General features: G+C 60.8%; 1 protein-coding gene across 1 annotated transcript in view; it reads right to left on the bottom strand.

The window, feature by feature from the left end:
• The window catches only part of DNAH17 (dynein axonemal heavy chain 17), an 84,036-nt gene that overhangs the window by 42,222 nt on the left and 25,196 nt on the right, over nucleotides 1-16,618 (bottom strand). Inside the window, exons 25-42 of the mRNA XM_037064365.1 lie at nucleotides 13,496-13,744; nucleotides 12,259-12,381; nucleotides 11,465-11,812; nucleotides 11,274-11,365; nucleotides 10,783-10,909; nucleotides 10,034-10,186; nucleotides 8,582-8,707; nucleotides 8,377-8,484; nucleotides 7,528-7,659; nucleotides 7,213-7,373; nucleotides 6,557-6,713; nucleotides 5,892-5,996; nucleotides 3,843-4,000; nucleotides 3,313-3,451; nucleotides 2,967-3,194; nucleotides 2,438-2,575; nucleotides 1,301-1,433; nucleotides 93-220 (exon numbers count right to left, since the gene is read on the bottom strand). Coding sequence (XP_036920260.1) covers nucleotides 93-220; nucleotides 1,301-1,433; nucleotides 2,438-2,575; nucleotides 2,967-3,194; nucleotides 3,313-3,451; nucleotides 3,843-4,000; nucleotides 5,892-5,996; nucleotides 6,557-6,713; nucleotides 7,213-7,373; nucleotides 7,528-7,659; nucleotides 8,377-8,484; nucleotides 8,582-8,707; nucleotides 10,034-10,186; nucleotides 10,783-10,909; nucleotides 11,274-11,365; nucleotides 11,465-11,812; nucleotides 12,259-12,381; nucleotides 13,496-13,744 — 2,805 coding nt within the window. The remainder of the gene's footprint in view (nucleotides 1-92; nucleotides 221-1,300; nucleotides 1,434-2,437; nucleotides 2,576-2,966; nucleotides 3,195-3,312; nucleotides 3,452-3,842; nucleotides 4,001-5,891; nucleotides 5,997-6,556; nucleotides 6,714-7,212; nucleotides 7,374-7,527; nucleotides 7,660-8,376; nucleotides 8,485-8,581; nucleotides 8,708-10,033; nucleotides 10,187-10,782; nucleotides 10,910-11,273; nucleotides 11,366-11,464; nucleotides 11,813-12,258; nucleotides 12,382-13,495; nucleotides 13,745-16,618) is intronic.

Below are 16,618 nucleotides of genomic sequence, written 5' to 3'. Positions count from 1 at the left end.
TGTGTGCGGCAGGTTGCGAGGGGGGCACTGCCCACGCCCCTCAGCTACTGTGGCTCTGGGGGGTCAGTTGTGAAACCCGGGTCCCCTCGAACCTTGTTGTCATCCATGACGGTGTTGAGAGATTCGATCCACATGGGGTCAATGTCCCCGTCCAGGACAATCCACTTGGGGCCGTCGTGCGTGATGTTGGCCAGGTCCCGCATTATGGTGGAGAACAGGCCTGTGAGTGAGCGGGCCGGTGTGAGTGGGGCTGGTGTGAGCAGGTGTGAGCAGGGCTGGTGCTCCTGGAGACCACAGGGGCTGAGACCACCCTGCCCCTCCAGTCCCCAGCAGGCCTAACCTTTGCCTCCTTGTCCTGCACGTGGCCTGTCCCCTGCCTCAAGGACAGGGGAGGGCCTCAGAGAGGGCATGGCTGAGCTTATTTCCTGCCCTTCTTGACCCTAAGGACCCTCTTTTACCCCCGCCTCAGGCCCTCCTCTGACCCTACCCTCCTCCATCCTCTCTGGTCTGGTTCATTTCTTCAGGATCCAACCCCGTGTGGATCCCCAGGCCCTGCTCAGCACGCCTCACTCATTCACGACCTATTTCACTCACGCACTCGCTCATTTCTTTGCTCACACAGGCGTTCACTCACTCATTCACGCATTCACTCACTCACTCACACATTCACTCACTCACTCACTCATTCACTCACCCCTCACTCACTCATTCACTCACTCACTCATGCACTCACTCACTCACGCACTCACTCACGCACTCACTCACTCACACATTCACTCACTCACTCATCATCTGAGGAGGGCCAAGTGCTCCGAGTGCCAGGCTCGCACATGGCCTTGAGGCCAGTGGGAGCTCTGCCCACCCTGTGGAGTGGGTCCTAGTCGGGGAGACGCACAAGACACACACACACACACACACACACACACACACAACAGGATGGGGGATCTAGTCACAGAGAGAAACTGGGAGAGGGGTAGAGAGGAAGTGGGGGCTGGGCTACGCCCCGGAGCTGTAGGGGGTGAGGGCGGGGCCCCCAACAGGCAGCAGCGGTGCTGGTCCAGCGCTTTGGGACCCGCCCTCCATGGGCATCGCACCAGGCCCAACCCGGCCTCGAGGCTCTCACTGAGGACCGTCGTCATGCACCACGTGTGGGGGGTGCCCAGGCCTGCGTTCCTGGGGGCCTGCTGGGCATGGTGATGTGTCTCCCACACACTCACTGCGGGGGCCTGGTAAGCAGCCTGGGCCACCCACAGGTGCCCCCGTGCCCCCGTGCAGCCCCTCCTGGCCCTGCCTCTGTTACCGTCTTTCCACTCCCTGGTCGCCGGGTTGATGATTCCGAAGAGCTCGTCGCAGGTGACGGCCTTGGGGTCCAGGTCCACGGTGACCGGCTTCCTCTTCAGGTTCTGGTAAGTCTTGTTGAGAGACTTGAGGACCTGGGCACAGACGGGGTCCCTGAGGACAGGGCTGTGGGGCAGTGCCCACGCGGGGGAGGGGCCCCCGTGTGAACCCGAAACCTAGACCCCCTGCCCTGGGGTGTTTGGCTTTGGTGACACGCTGGGGGTGTTGGCATCCCCTGGATGAGGACATGGGAATGGCAACCATGCTGTGATTGTTCCTGTCTGTAGACGGCACGGAGCCGCTGGCCCTGACGCCACGCAAGGGCCTCGGAAGGTCACAGGAGCTTCCGGATGCTACAAGCAATCCCTGCTTGGCCCTGGCTGGGTGGCTCAGTCGGTTACAGCATCGTCCCGATACTCCAAGGTTGCCGGTTCAGTCCCCGGTCACAGCACAAATAAGAATCATCCAAAGAACACATGAATAAGTGGAGCATTGAATCCAAGTTTCCTTCTTTCTTTCTCACGCCAAAGTAAATTTTTTTTAAAAAGCAACCTACGCTCACTGAAAAAAAAATTATTTGTGGGACAAAGCAACCCCTAATTCCTCAAAGAAGAAGGCTGTTCATTCCATTTGAAGCCGTGTCATCTGTGGTATGTATGTTCCTTTTCAGTAAACTGGGGTCACGCAGAGTCTGCCTGTTACAACAGCAGCTTGCTGCGAGCACCCTCATGTCCTGCCTCGGAGACAACCTTCGCTAAGAGCACAGGAGTCTGTCCCAGGGGCGTCCGGCTGGACACTGGCTGCCTGCCCTCTGCTTCCACCGCACCCCGGGCTGGGGCAGCAGGCAGCAGGGGGGGGGTGGGAGGCTGCCCCCGGGAGGCAGGTGAGCCTGCACGAAGGGCCCCTTTCATGGGACCAGGCTCCCGTGGCAACTCCTTGCCTCCTCCCTCCCCCACGTCATAGCTTCCCGCCTGGTCCAGGATGCGTTTCGGGGGTGCGCTGGGGGGTGCTTCCAGGACACCCTGGGCTGGGGGCGGGTGACAGAGGGCAGCCCCCCCGCGGCCCCGCCCCACAGTGCCGGGACGCCACGGTGCCGTGCCTGAGACTTGCCGCTGCCCGCGTTCCCGATGACGAACACCGAGTGGCGCACTTGCAGCAGCTCCTCCAGCTGCACCACCTTCAGCACGAAGCTGTCCTCCGCCTGCAGCCGGAGCTCCACGATGCTCTGCTTGATGATCTGCAGGCCGGGGGCGTGGGCAGAACGGGCCGAGTTCCAGGGAGGGGAGCCCTTGCCCGGAGTCGGGGAGTCGTGACCCTCCCGGGAGGGTGCTTGTAATGTTGCACCGCTGAGGCTGCTGAGAGGGCCACAGGCTTGCCTGCCGCCCCTGAGTTCCACCTGAGACCCCCTGCACGGAGACAGGGCAGGCCAGGCCTGGAGGGGCAGCCGGGGCCTGCAGGGAGTCACGGTGTGTGAGCATTGCGGACCGGATGGCCTGGCCACCTCCCCCAGCACGGCACCTGCCACGCAGGTGCCCACCTGACCCGAGGCAGGAACAAAGGTCTCGGGCAGGCAGGAAGCTCGGATGCGCTGGGCCCCCCGACCAGACTCCCGGCCCCACAGGACCCACCTTCTCGAAGTTCAGGTCCCGCTTCCGTGGCACATCCAGGGCTGGGAAGAGGTCGCCGATCAGCCCCATGAACACGGGCAGGTCGTCGGTCACGATCTTGGGGATGTTGAAGTCCCGCAGCGCCCGCATGAGCACCTGGTCCTCCGCCCGGCTGGGGTCGCCCCTCTTCAGGGAGCCGGCCACCACGAGCACCGACTTGATGGCCCGCAAACCCCAGTCGTAATGATCCTGTCGGACGAGGGAGCGGTGTGGGCCTGTGGCCAGGGTACAGGGACGCCGCACCGGCCCGTTCCTTGCGCCCCCCTGCGCCCCGGTCCTGCGGGCCCAGGACGCCGCCAGCACCCACCTGCTTGGAGAGCAGCTCCTTGCACAAGGTGTAGAGTGTGATGAACTTCCTGGCCAGCAGGCGGGCCTCCAGGAAGCCCTCGGCCACCAGCATGATCTCACATATCAGCTCGAAGTCAGGGACAACCATAGCGCAGGGCCTGTGGGGTCCGTGGGGTCAGCCCTGGCTTCTCCTCTTCCGCCCAGACCCCACTCCCTCCTCCCCCCTCCCCGCCCAGGTGCACACTTCACTTGTGGGTGGGGGTGGGCCAATGGTATCACTGGTCTAGATGCTCCCAGCCCCTCCCCTCCTTTCTCCCCACCTCCCATTCTTCCTTCATTCTACTCGCTGGGTGCCTTTGGGCCCGCTTCTGAGAGTTGCCCTGAACCCTGCTTCCCATGGCCTCGGTGGGGACCCCTGACCGAGGTGGACAGAGCAGGAGACACCGTCTGCTCCTCAGGGGGCCGTGGCCTGCTGGATGCCGTCTGGCCTGGGTCTTCTCTCTCCCGGCTCCACACCCCACCCCACCCCCTGCCTTTCCTGGCACGCACCTGAACAAGGCCTTCAAATTCTCGGGCAGCTCCGTGCGGCCCGCGTACCCGGGGTTCATGGTGATGAAGATGCCAACGGTGGGGATGAGGCGGATCATCTCCCCCAGGAAACTGAACGTCTTTTTCTTGGCCCGAATGGCGTCCTGGACACACTTGACCTAGACCACGGGCACACAGACACAGCGGTGCGGGCGTGGCCGGCTTCCTTGGCGTCGCCGAGTGTGGGGGCTGTGGACTGGCAGAGGGCCCCAGCCTCCCTTTGTGTAAACTACACTGTATGGTTGGAGATGGTCCTAGATGGGCGTGCCGTTGTGAGACCGCACACCGAGGCTCCATGGGCACCCACCCCCCAGCCCCAGAGGCAGCGTCGCCCTCAACCTCAGCGGACAGTCAAGACCTGGGATGCTTCTGTCACCGAGAGGACCCTCCTGTCCCCTCTGCAGCACACTCTCCCCCCTCCCCCCAGCCTCTCCTTGACCTGCACGACCTGTTTGCAATTCTGTCATTTCATGAACAGCTTGTGCCTGTGTCACCCTAGATGGGCCTTTGTCACCAGCAAAATGCCCTGGGGAGTCCCCCAGGGTGCTGCTGTGTCTGTGCCCCGGTCATTGCCGTGTGCTGTCCCACTTTCTGGCTGTCTCACAAGTCCTGTTCCCACTCTGGCTGCAGTGACTGACGGCAGCCACCTACCTGTGCATGGGACAGGGCTGAAGGAAGCCAGTTCCCTGGGTGACCTCTGAATTACAGGGGATCTCAGTGCGGGGGGGAGGCAGCTGCAAACCTCCTCACCACCACGTGAGGGCACCCACGCCCAAGGTTGAAACCGTTTAAGGCCTGACTGCTAGAGTCTGTTTCCTCGGGGACCAGGGCTGGGGACTAGGGTCTGGCGGGGGCGGGACCCCTGAGAACATTTTGCTGAGTCACCTGTGGGCGAGGCCCCCCCTTACCTTCTGTTCCAGTTCTCACTCCTTCATTCCTGGCAACAAACAGTTAGTGCCTGAGAAGGTTCCATGGAAGTATGGGTGGCATTTGACTTTGGGGCTGAGGGAGGGGGATCAGTACCCTGCTACTGCGTTGGGGCTGGGGGGCCCCAACCCACAGTGCAGGGTGTGGGTGCCCCGCATTCGTGGCTGACTTGCCGGCAAACACATGTCAAGGAGCCCATTTTATAGAGCAGGAAGGGAAGGGGGCACAGAGGTTGCATCACTGGCAAGCAGGGAACTGGGCAGAAAAATCAGTCACCCTAAGCCAGGCTTTACCCGAGTATCCAGGCCCCCTGCTCGTCCCACAGCTGGGGTAACCGAGGGGCCGCTCCGCCTGCCTGCAGCCTCGCCTCCCCCGTGGTCTGCAAGGCCCGGCCCCAGTGGGCTCGAGTCTACCCATCTGTGCACTGTGGGGTGGGGGAGGGCGGCAATGGCAGCAGCACCCAGACTCCGGAGCCTTCCGGAATATTGGCGCTAATTCTGGACTCCGAGGTTGGCCTCGCTTCCCTGAGGGAGCCCATGGGTGGCCTGAGGCATCTGTCCCAAACACAGACTCGCTCCCCCAAACACGCGGGCCTTGGCACACACGGGCGACAGGGGGTGCTGCCCCACCCGAAGGCCCAGCTGCGCCGCGTCCCCCCTCCCCGCTCACGTCCTGCGCTCACGCTCAAGTGTCCCCAAAACAAGAGGCACATTTCCTCCTTTTCTGCTTTTCTCCCTTGCCTTCCTGTTCTTCCCCAGCCCCCTCGTCAACGTGACGAACTCCTATGCATCCTTCAACACCCAGCTCCACTGATACCTGAAACAGAACCCTCTGTCCCCGTCCCCCAGCAAAGTTAATTACACCCTCATCTTCTACTCAGTCACGTGGATGCCGCCACAGCGCTTCCTCACGGTTCCTGCTTCTGTTTGTCCAACCACCGCGTGGGCCCCTGAAGGACGGGCTGCCGCACCCACCTCTGTGCCCCTCCGTTGGGCTGAAGGAACGCACGGCAGGAAGGCTCACCCTCCCCAAGCTGGCAGAGCCGTGGGTCGCCGACGGGACCAGGGAGCCCGGCGGCCCTACCTGCACGGCAATCACCGACAGGACCTCCACGGAGATGCGGTTGAACTCGTCGAAGCAGCCCCAGGCCCCGGTCTGGGCCAGGCCCTTGTAGATGTTGCCGCAGGACTGGGAGGAGAAGGGGAGCAAGGGACGCTGCGAGCTGGCCTGAGCCTCCAGCCACACCCAGGGGGCCGAGTGTCAGGCCCAGGAGCACTGGGGCCCCGGGGAAGCTGGCATGCAGGATGGCCCACTCTCCGGAGGGGGTGACTACCTTGTGGGGTGGGTGCCAGGGAAAGCCCCTCCTCCTCTGTGAGGCCTTGGCACCCAGAGCCTCCTGGGGTGGGGGCTTGGCCCAGACGCCCTAACTGGGGGTAGTCAGGATGGTTCCTCACGCACATGCGGCTCCCTTCACAGGCAGGGCGGGAGACTGGGGCTGGTTTGTCAGCCCTCGGGGCCTCTCCCGGACACTCTCCTCGTGCTCAAGAGGCCCCAGCCTCCCAGGGGGCCAAGGCCACCAGCAGGACCTCAGCAGTTGGCCTGTCTGCGGGGCGGAGGCCCTCAGCCACCTGGGGCCTGGTGTCCCTTCCTGGGTTCAGCTGGCAGCCCGCAGGAATCTGGAGCCCACTTGGGGTGGGAGCTGTGTCCTCGAGGGGGCCTGGGGCACTGCCTGTGACTGTGGGGCGCACCTTGTAGTCCATCTGTTCCGAGCAGTTGAAGACGTACACCATGGTGCCCAGGGCCCGGCCCAGGTCCTTTGTCGTCTCCGTCTTCCCGGTCCCAGCCGGGCCGGCGGGGGCCCCACCCATGATCAGGTGGAGGGACTGGGTCAAGGTTATGTAGCACCTGTAAGGGACCCCTGTTCGCACCGGTGCCAGGACTCCCAGTGGTCTGCTGCTCTTGTACTGTGGCTTCCGTGACACCTGCCCAGCCCCACAGGCAGGGAAGGGCTTGACATGCGACTGAGGAGCGAGCGCCGTGCCAGGCCACAAGGGGGACACGGCATTCCCGGAGGGCCTGCTCCGCAAAAGCAGGGCTCATGAGGAGTCATGCCATAGTGTCCCCACAGTGCGGGCCCTCAGAGAGGTTGGGCAACTCCCCCGAGGTCACACAGCCAGTGTGGGAGCGGCAGAACTGGAACGCAGCACCCAAGGCCCGCACCTGGCAGTTCTAACGGCAGTGCACCCGACCCAGGTGCCCGGTTCTTCCAGCCGCAGCGGGACCTTTGGGTCCGACAGCGGGAAGAATCGTGGGAAAGACCCAACCGATAAACCTGCAACTTCCTCTCCCAAGAGGTCCAGGGTCGGGCACGGCGGCCCCAGGGGCAGGCCCCGGGCGTCCTCACCTGTCAGTCAGCGGCGTGATGACCAGCCGAGGCGTGTTGCCCAGGTACTCGTACGAGTACTGGATCTGGGCGTCACAGATGTTGGCGAAGCAGTGCCGCTTCTCGTCGTCCCAGCGGTGCCGCAGCTGGGACTGCCAGGTGAAGGCCTGGGAGCTCTCCACCTGCGGGGCGATCCGGGGCCCAGCTTGTCCCAGGCCTGTCCCTCGGCCCAGGAGCCCAGGGGCGCCCTCTCGCACCCCCTCCCCCATGCAGGGGCCAGTCTTCATGAGGGACAAGCTGACTCCCCAGGGCCCCCCTAACCCCCAGCGCGCGTGCCTTGGCCGTGATCATCTTGGCCACCACATCGCGCGCGTGCACGTCGATGGTGCAGATGGTCATGATCTTCATCCGGTCGCCAGCGCTGAGGTTCCCGATGAGCAGGGTGATGAGCACGTTCAGCTGGCTGATCTGCGGGAGCGAAGGCCCCGTCGCTGGACGCTAGGTGGCGCCCGCCCCTCGCCGGGTGGTTCCCGCGAGCTCACCCCGACCCGGTGCGGGAGACCACCCCGCTCTCGTTCTCAGTAATGAAACGTAGAAACAAGTTCTCGAGAGCCCCCACCTCCGGGCGGGACAGCCGTGCAGCAGCCACCCCGCCCCGTGCCCCTGAAAATGACTCAGGAGGAGAAAATCTGGTGCCGCGGAAGGAGGTGGATATTAAGTGAAAACACTGGATTGCAAAGCGTTGGAAAACAACAAAAGTCATAGAAAGAAAGGTGTTGGATGCGTATTTTTACATACAAGCCAATTATATGAACACAAGATTACAGTAACAATGTTACATATGTTTAATACGTAGCATTTATGTAGTATATATTAAGGGATAGTATTAAAACAATATTAGAATAATAATTAGGTAGTAACACTTTTGAAAGCAGTTGTATCTGGGGATGGATTATGAGTAGCTTTTCCTTCTTCCTTTTAAAAATTATCTTTAGTTTTAAAATTCCTAATCAAGATCTTTCAGAATAGCCCCGTGGTAGCACGTGATAATTTCCAGACCAGAAATTCAAGCGAGTCTTTGCGAAGCGGTTACGGGAGAGAACCACGGGGGGGAGGGGGGGCAGTATCGGACTCGCGCCCGCGGGGAGTCTCCGCGCTCCGGGCAGTTGCCCTCGGCCGCCACACCTGCTTTTTGTTGTAGTCCTTGATGGCGTTCTCGTACCCCTCCTCCAGCCGCGAGAACGCCATCCCCACCTCCGTGGTCCACCAGATCTGGGTGCACGTGAGCGCCACCTGCAGGCAGACGGCGCGCGGTGAGCGGCGCGGAGCACCCAGGGCCTGGGTGGCCGGCGGCCGCCCCGCTCGGCGCGCGTCCCCGCCGGCCGCACACCTGGGCCGCGTAGTCAAAGATCCACTGCTCCCTGGGCTTCTCCTCGTACGTCACCACGGCTTCGGGGATCTCGTGCCGCAGCGTGGCGCACATGCGGTCCAGCACGCGGTTCAGCCAGACCTCCACCTGCGGACCAGAGCCACACTGACCAGAGAGGCCATGAACGCATCTAACGACTTGCTTTATTATTTAAAAAACTGGCCCTGGGCGGCGTGGCTCAGTGGCTTGAGCACCAGCCTGTGAACCAAAGGGTTGCTGGTTCCATTCCTAGTCAGGGCACATGCCTGGGTTGCAGGCCAGGTCCCCAGTAGGGGGCAACCACCGTGTGAGAGGCAACCACGTGTTGATGTTTCTCTCCCTCTCTCACTCCCTTCCCCTCTGATAAGAACTTTAAAAAATACCGAGTATTTGTCACATCTCAGGGGTGAACACATGGAGGAGAAGAAGGAAGAATGACCAGTGGGAAAAGTGGGGTCGGGAAGCCCAAAGCCCAGGGGTGAGCAGGCGTCGCTGTGCTCACATCGCAGCTGGTGCTCCAGGTTGTTGCACCTGTGCCCCTCCCCGCCGCCCCTGGGTTCCCAGCAGGTTCTGACGGATGGCGACCCCCTGCTCCTCACCAGCGTTGTCTCGGGGTCCAAGACTGACACGCAGGACAGACTTGTCAACAAGCCTTGTTTGTATTTTAAACACAAACCCTCAACTGCCTGCTACTGGGGTGGGGGTTCATCGTGTCACTCTTTCTCTTTAACCACCCGTTTATCCCGTTCGGGCAGCCCCTGCTGTGGCCTGCGGTCACTCCGAGGAGCGGGTCTGACCACTCGGAGATGGATGGATCTGGCCACAGCCCACCACCCGCCACCCGCCACCTGCCACGGCAGCCGGCACTTGAGTCCATGTTGCCAAAGCTCTTGTGTGAGATTTTTTCCCCGAAACCGACTGCCCTCTGAATCGCATTTTGCTTAAGGCTAATGGCAACACTGGCTCAGTTGCTCTATCAGTTAATTCTTGGGCAACGAGTGGTCAGGGGGAAGGCTGGCCAGGATGGAAAGGGACATGGGGTCTCCAAGGTCAGGGGACCTCCGCAGCCTCTCCAAGGGATGAGGCCAATAGTTCTCCCCGAACAGGAGCTAGAACGTGAGTCAGGTGTGCGCAACCCCCTTCAGAGCCACAGAAAACTCCGGTGCCTTCCGTTAAACTCTTTTCTCCCCTCCTGTCCATTCTTTTCTCTCTTTTTCGAGACACCCACCCTGTGGGGCGGGGCTGTGCTGGGGACCTTAGAATCGAGCTCGTTACATGCTTAGTCTATTAAGGCACAGGGGAGAGGGCAGAGGGACCGTCACGGACCGGTGGCAGCCCTCCTGTCTGAAGGCTGTGGGCTCTCACACCCGCTGCCCTGTTGTCGTGGGGGTCGAGCCCCTGCCCGGCCAGCCTGTGACCTGTGCCCGCACTCACCTGCCCCGAGAGGTCGCACTCGCTGTCGAAGTCCATGTACTCGTCCTCCTTGCTGTACATGCCCAGCCCACACTTGAGTGGCTTCCCGTCCTCGCCAAGCTGGAACTTGAGCTTGCACAGGCTGTCGAAGAGCTTGGACAGGTGGCGGCTCACCTGGGCGGGGCGTGGGGGCGACAGTGGAGTTCTGCGACTGAGGGGCTCCGAGGGGCACCGGCAGCCCCTGCTCCCTGGCATTTTGAAGAGCCTTCCTTTCCGGGGGTGGATATACTCCCCCTTCTCTGGTCAACGTTTGCTAACGTGAGTAGCCAGCCGAAGCGACAGTGGGGACTGCTCTGAGGCAGGACGCAGGAGCCAGCCCTGGGGACCCTGGCTGCAGACCTGTGGCTGTTCCTGAACATTTCTTTTCCTTGGTCAGTTAACCCTTCCCTCTCCAGGAACCTCTTCTTCCTGGCCCAGAGGCGGGCTTTATGGGTGGGAGGAGGGGAGGAGTCCAAGGGCTGCCTAGTGAGGGGCCGCTCCCTCAGCCCCCGGCATGGAACCCACTTTCCAGGTGAGGAAAACGAGGCCGGGGAGGCAAAAGGCAGGGTTCCCGGTGAGTCTCATGGTCCTGCCATGGCTGGGCCCCGGGGGTTTCTGGTGTGGACAACCTCATGGAGGGGACCCAGGGACATCGGGGACACTGCTCCACAATCCCAGGGTTACCCAGATGCGGTGAGCATGGGGCCCGCTGGCAGTGGCGGGCCGCCTACCTCCACGGGGTCATTTCCGTTGGAGAGGATGTCCAGGAGGTCAGCCGAAGACACAAAGTAGAACCTCGGAAAAGCCAGTCTCTTGGTCTCCAGGTACTCGGCCAAGGCCTTTTCGCACACAGCCAGCCTAGGGAGTGGGGGACGAGGCCGCTGAGGCCCAGGGCACAGAGGGGCCTCGTCCAGGCCAGCCTGGCACGTGGACTGGGAGCCGGGGACACCCTGTCTGCTGTTCACGGCCCAGGTTTGCCTCCCAACCGGCCGTGCCCACTCTCCCCCAGCCCCCGCCCCGTGGGCAGGTGTCCCTGATGGGAGAGAGTGCAGTGTAATCTGTACAGCTGTCCCTCCCTCCCTCCCGCCCAGTGTGGCTGGGAGCACCAGCTCCCAGGGCAGGGGCGTGGGACCCCTCCCCTGGGGCGCTTTTGCCTCGCCCTGGCCAGGCCTCGGGTTCCCGCGCTGGGCCGTCCCTGGTCTGGCCAGACACGGACACCTACCTCTTCTTCAGGTCCTCGAGTTTGTTGTAGAGGCCGGGCTTGTTGGTGGCTTCCACCACGTTGGGCGTTTTCACCGCATCTTCCATCAAGGCCTGGGGACAGAAGGGGCCCGCCGAGGTGTCAGGAGCCCTGCTTCTCCAGCACAGCCATCTCTGGACATGCCCAGGCAGGGGCGAGATGGCCGCGCCGACCTTGAACTCCCTGTCGATGTCGTCGAAGCGCTGGGAGTCCTCCGGCAGCTGGGCGCGGATGTCCTCGGAGCCCACGAAGATGCTCTCCAGGTGGCTCCAGGTCCTCTGGACCTCGAACCATATGGAGATGACCGAGTCTGCGGTGGACAGCTTCTGCTGCCAGCTCGTCACCTCCTTCAGGAAGTGGGACAGGTACTTGGACATCATCAGGTTCTGCAGCTGCACCTGGTTGTCCTCCAGCGTCTCCACCAGCACCTCGTCCGACTTGAGCATCAGGAGGCCCGTCCGTGGGTGCGGCTCGTGCTCAAACTCCATGGTGGACCAGGTGCTGTCCAGCGCCTTCAGCACCTGCGGGGGAGGGAGGCGGTGCGCGGTGAGCGCCAGGCACGAGGTGCCAAGAGGGGCCTATTTAAGAAAGTCAAAGTGTCCCCGAACGTTACACATGGCGGCCAAAAGGCAGAAACCACCAAAATGTCCATCAGCAGATGGTGGAGAGACACAGCGTGGCCCGTCCACACGCACGGCGGAATATTACACAGCCGTGAAAAGGAATGAGGTTCTGACACACGCTACTGTGTGGATGCACCTCCAGAACGTGATGCCGAGGGGAAGAAGGCAGGCACGGAGGCCACACGTTGTGGAAACGCTCTGAGCAGACAAAGCTACAGGGACAGAAAGTGGGTGAGGGGCCACATAGAGCTGGAGCCAGGGGGTGGGGGTGGGCATGGTAAAGGGCACAGGTTTCTTTTCTGTGATTGTGAAATGCCCTACAATTGACTCATCGTCAAAGGTACCTTCTCCATCCCGGACTCCTTCACTGCCTTGTCCACAATGTTGCGGACCTCGTCCTCAAACTTGTGCAGGTTCAGCTGCAGCAGGTCCGCCAGCGTGGTGTCCTCCGACATCTGGAACTTCACCTGGGCAGGAAAAGCCGGCACATCCAGCGTGGGGCCACCTGCACTCCAGCGGGGACGCCTTTGTCCCTCACAGAGACAAGGTCAGGGAGCGCCTGGGCTGCCCAGGGTGGGTGAGCTGCTTCCCCCGGCCCCGCCTTTCCTCCCCCCGGAGCCACGTCATGGCAGAACCCTCCTGCGGTGGGTTGAATGGGGACCCCCAAATTCATGCCCCGCCCCCGACCTCAGCATGCTGCCTTATTTGGACGTGAGGTCTCTGCAGATACGAAGGATCGTGGGGTGACTTCACCCTGCCTGACCCTGTGGGGCCTCAGGCCCAGGGCAGGCGCTCTCACAGGAGAACAGAGGGGTCCGAAACGTGGCAGGAGGCCCTGTGACTGCAAGGCAGAGAGGCATGGAGCCCGGGCCCCCGGGCCCCCTCCACTTGTCCTGGAGTCTCCCCTGAGGCCCAGGCCACACTGTGCACACTCCTTTCTCCCCTTGGAGGGACGGCCTCCTCCCAGCAACCAGAATCATCGAGGAACATCCAGTCCACAGCCCTGCTCCAGTGTGACTGCGTGGCCGTGGGTTCTTTGTCTGCTTACCGTGAGAACAGGGCCATGCTTTCTCTCCTTCCATCCCTGACATCTACGTGGGGGCCCTTCCGGGGGGGCTGTCAGACACAGCTTTGCTCAATATTAGCTGGTGGGGGGGTGCGTTCCCACTGGCCTTCTGGGGGGTCAAGGCCAGGACCCCCCCTGCTAGGAGACATCCTTGGGAAGGTCTGGGCACAGGGATAGTGCTCCTGGAGGGCAGAGGGGACCCAGGAACCGTTCATCCCCCCAAGACTTCCTGAGTGACACTCAGCCTACAGCCAGCGCAGGCTATGCATCTGGTGGGGCCCAGGTCGAAGTGGAGACCATGGGGCCCTTTGTTAGAAAATTCAGAATCCCAGGATGGCGACCGGAGAGCAGTCAGCACAGTGCAGACTGCTCGGAGCCTGGGGCCCACGTGCACGTGACGCTGCCTTGTCCACACAGGCCTCGGATGGCCCCCAGCCCCACACACCCGCCGAGCAGCCCAGGCCGGCAGCATCTGCGGCCGGGAGGCAGCACCCCCCACGCGCGGCCGGTGGTACCTGGGTGGCCTGCATCAGCTGCTGCCAGTGGCGGTCCCGGATGGCGGGGTTCTGCAGCTCGCTCACGGCGCGCAGGGACGTGATCATGTTCTTCACGGTGTTGTCCAGCCCCACGAAGGCGTCCCAGGTCCGCATCTCCTTGTCCAGGGACCTCACGTCCTTGGCGAACTTCTTGCAGTCGATATCCATCTGCTCCACATTGATGTTCTTCCACTTGGTGGTCTTCCAGTCGTCGATGCTGGTGTTGACCTGCAGGGGGAGCCACTGAGGATGGGCCCCCCCCCCCCACGCCTTCCCCCTTCTCCACTGCTACTGCGGGGCGAGCACCAGTGGGGACTGTGTGGAACTAATAACTGAGTTCGCTCAAGTGGGAGGGGAGACAAACTCGCTGCAAAGACACAGCTTGAAAGATAGAAACGTCAGACTTTAAAAGACACAACTTGAAGGTTGACAGATAAACTATGTTTTGGCAGAAAATCAGGACACAGAAGGCCTGGGCTACAGGTTCAGCCACAGGGCCTGACGCCCGCAGGACACCCTGCCCGACGAGAGCGGTCCATGCCTTCCCTCTCAGGTGCCACGGAACGCCCGCCAAGCGGGACCACGCCCCGCGCCGCACGGTGACCCAGGGCAAAGGAACAGTGGTGGAAGTCACAGCGAGCGCTCTCTGGTCGCGCGGAAGGGAACTCAACCCTGGAGGAGAAAGGCAACAGGAAGGCCCCCAAACGTTCAGAAATTAAAAGCACACTTCCAAACAATCCAAGGCTGGAGAGGACACCTCAGGGGAAATCAAAGGCCGCACAGAGCTGAAGGCAACGTGGNGAGGTGGGGCCCCCCCCCCCCACGCCTTCCCCCTTCTCCACTGCTACTGCGGGGCGAGCACCAGTGGGGACTGTGTGGAACTAATAACTGAGTTCGCTCAAGTGGGAGGGGAGACAAACTCGCTGCAAAGACACGGCTTGAAAGATAGAAACGTCAGACTTTGAAAGACACAGCTTGAAGGGTGGCAGATAAACTATATGTTTTGGCAGAAAATCAGGACACAGAAGGCCTGGGCTACAGGTTCAGCCACAGGGCCTGACGCCCTTAGGACACCCCGCCCGACGAGAGCGGTCCATGCCTTCCCTCTCAGGTGCCACAGAACGCCCGCCAAGCGGGACCACACCCCGCGCCACACGGTGACCCAGGGCAAAGGAACGGCGGTGGAAATTACAGCGAGCGCTCTCTGGTCTCGCGGAAGCGAACTCGACCCTGGAGGAGAAAGGCAACAGGAAAGCCCCCAAACGTTCAGAAATTAAAAGCACACTTCCAAACAATCCAAGGCTGGAGAGGACACCTCAGGGGAAATCAAAGGCCGCACAGAGCTGAAGGCAACGTGGAAACAGGCAGGACACCGCCAACGCGGAGCCGTGAGCTTTATTTACAACACTGACAGTTTACACCGGAAAAGACACAAAGTCTCAAACCGGTAAAAATCAAATCAAGAAACTAAAAACAGAGCAAAGTAAACCCACAGCAAATAGAAGGGAGGGAATAATAATAAAGATAGGACCAGACACCAGTGAAAATGAACTTAGTAAAACAATGGAGACAAAGTACTGACTACGCAGCTGGTTCTTTGAAAAGTCAATAAAATTGATCATTTATGACCTCCTGTCCCGCTGCCAGAGGTGGCCAGAGGGAAGGCCTGAATCGCCAGTATCAGGGGAGGCCACTGGAGAGGGGGACGAGGGGAAACCAGGGCAGCTCCGCCCTCATGAACCAAACAGCGCGGAGGAGACGGACCAGCTCCTTGAAGGCCACGAGTTACCCCACTCGCCGCCGAGCTTCTCGCCCAGGGGGACAGGCAGCCCAGCGGGCTGTGCTCCCTGAAGAACTGGAATTCGTACCCAAAACCTCCCAGAAGAAAACCCTCCAGGCCCAGGTGGCTTTCCTGAAAACTTTATCAAACAGTTAAAGAAGAATTCACACCAATTTCACACAGTCTCTTCAAGAAAATCAAAGACGAGAACACCCGTCAACCCACGCCACGGGTCCAGCATTGCCCTGGTGCCGAAACCAAAGACGTCACAAGGAAACTCCAGACCAAACCCCTGTGCACTCAGGTGCAAAACGCTCAACACGCGGTCGGCAAGCGGAATCGAACGACACCTGGAAAGAGTCATAAGCCACGACCAGACAGGGTTTGTTCCGACAGCCGAAAATCAATCAACATCACCGTCCATATCAGAGAAGAAAAGTCACACCGTCACATCGGCTGGCACAGAGGAACCTTGGACAAAATCCAACACCCATTCCTGACCAAAACTCTCAGAAAATAGGAACGGAGCACTCTCTCAGCTTTAAAATGTATCGCTGGTTACGCTGCTTAGTGGTGAAACACGTTCTCTGAGGCAAGGGTGTCTGCTCACATCACTCTCACCAACCTAGTACTGAAGTTCTAGCCACTGTGATAAGGCAAGAAAACAAACACAAGACACTGTTGGAAAGGAAGGAGGTAGTCTTATTATCTGTGCAGAAATTCCCAAAGAATCTCTTTGAAAAAACACCCCTACAACCACTAAGGGGATTCAGCCAGATTACAAGACACAAAGCCGACACACAAAACTCCATCATGTCTGTGCACACCGAAACACACATGTGAGAACCAAAACCGAAAGCTCAGTACCACTCACAGTCACACCAAGAGAGAGAAAAGAGAGGTAGTCAGATCTAACGGAATGGCGCCTGCACAGGGTCTTCGCGTGGAGGTTACCGATTGGAAGCAGTCACAGGAGCCCCAAGGAGGTGGGGGCACAAACCACGTTCTCGGACCAGAAGACTCAGTGCAGTGAGGAAGTCAATCTAATGCAAGTCCTACAGAAACCCCGACAAGGCTGGTTTTCTGCAGGTGGGACAAGCTTGTTCTACAATCTGTGCGGACAAGTACGAGCCCTGGAAGTGGCAGGGGTGTTGGAAAGAGAACAGTCAAGTGGCAGGAGTCACTCCACCCGCCATTAGCCTCACGGACAGATGGCTCGGCGATGAGACTGCAGCATCGCGCAGGGTTGGGCACGACGGCAGGAGAGGACAGGGAACCCACGAGCACAGCTCCACGTGAACAGGCTCAGCCGGTTTCTGATA

This window comes from Sturnira hondurensis, unplaced genomic scaffold (assembly GCF_014824575.4).
Source record: "Sturnira hondurensis isolate 20B ecotype Veracruz unplaced genomic scaffold, ASM1482457v3 Scaffold0001221, whole genome shotgun sequence".
Taxonomy (NCBI): Eukaryota; Metazoa; Chordata; class Mammalia; order Chiroptera; family Phyllostomidae; genus Sturnira; species Sturnira hondurensis.
This window is presented reverse-complemented; position numbering and strand designations above follow the sequence as displayed.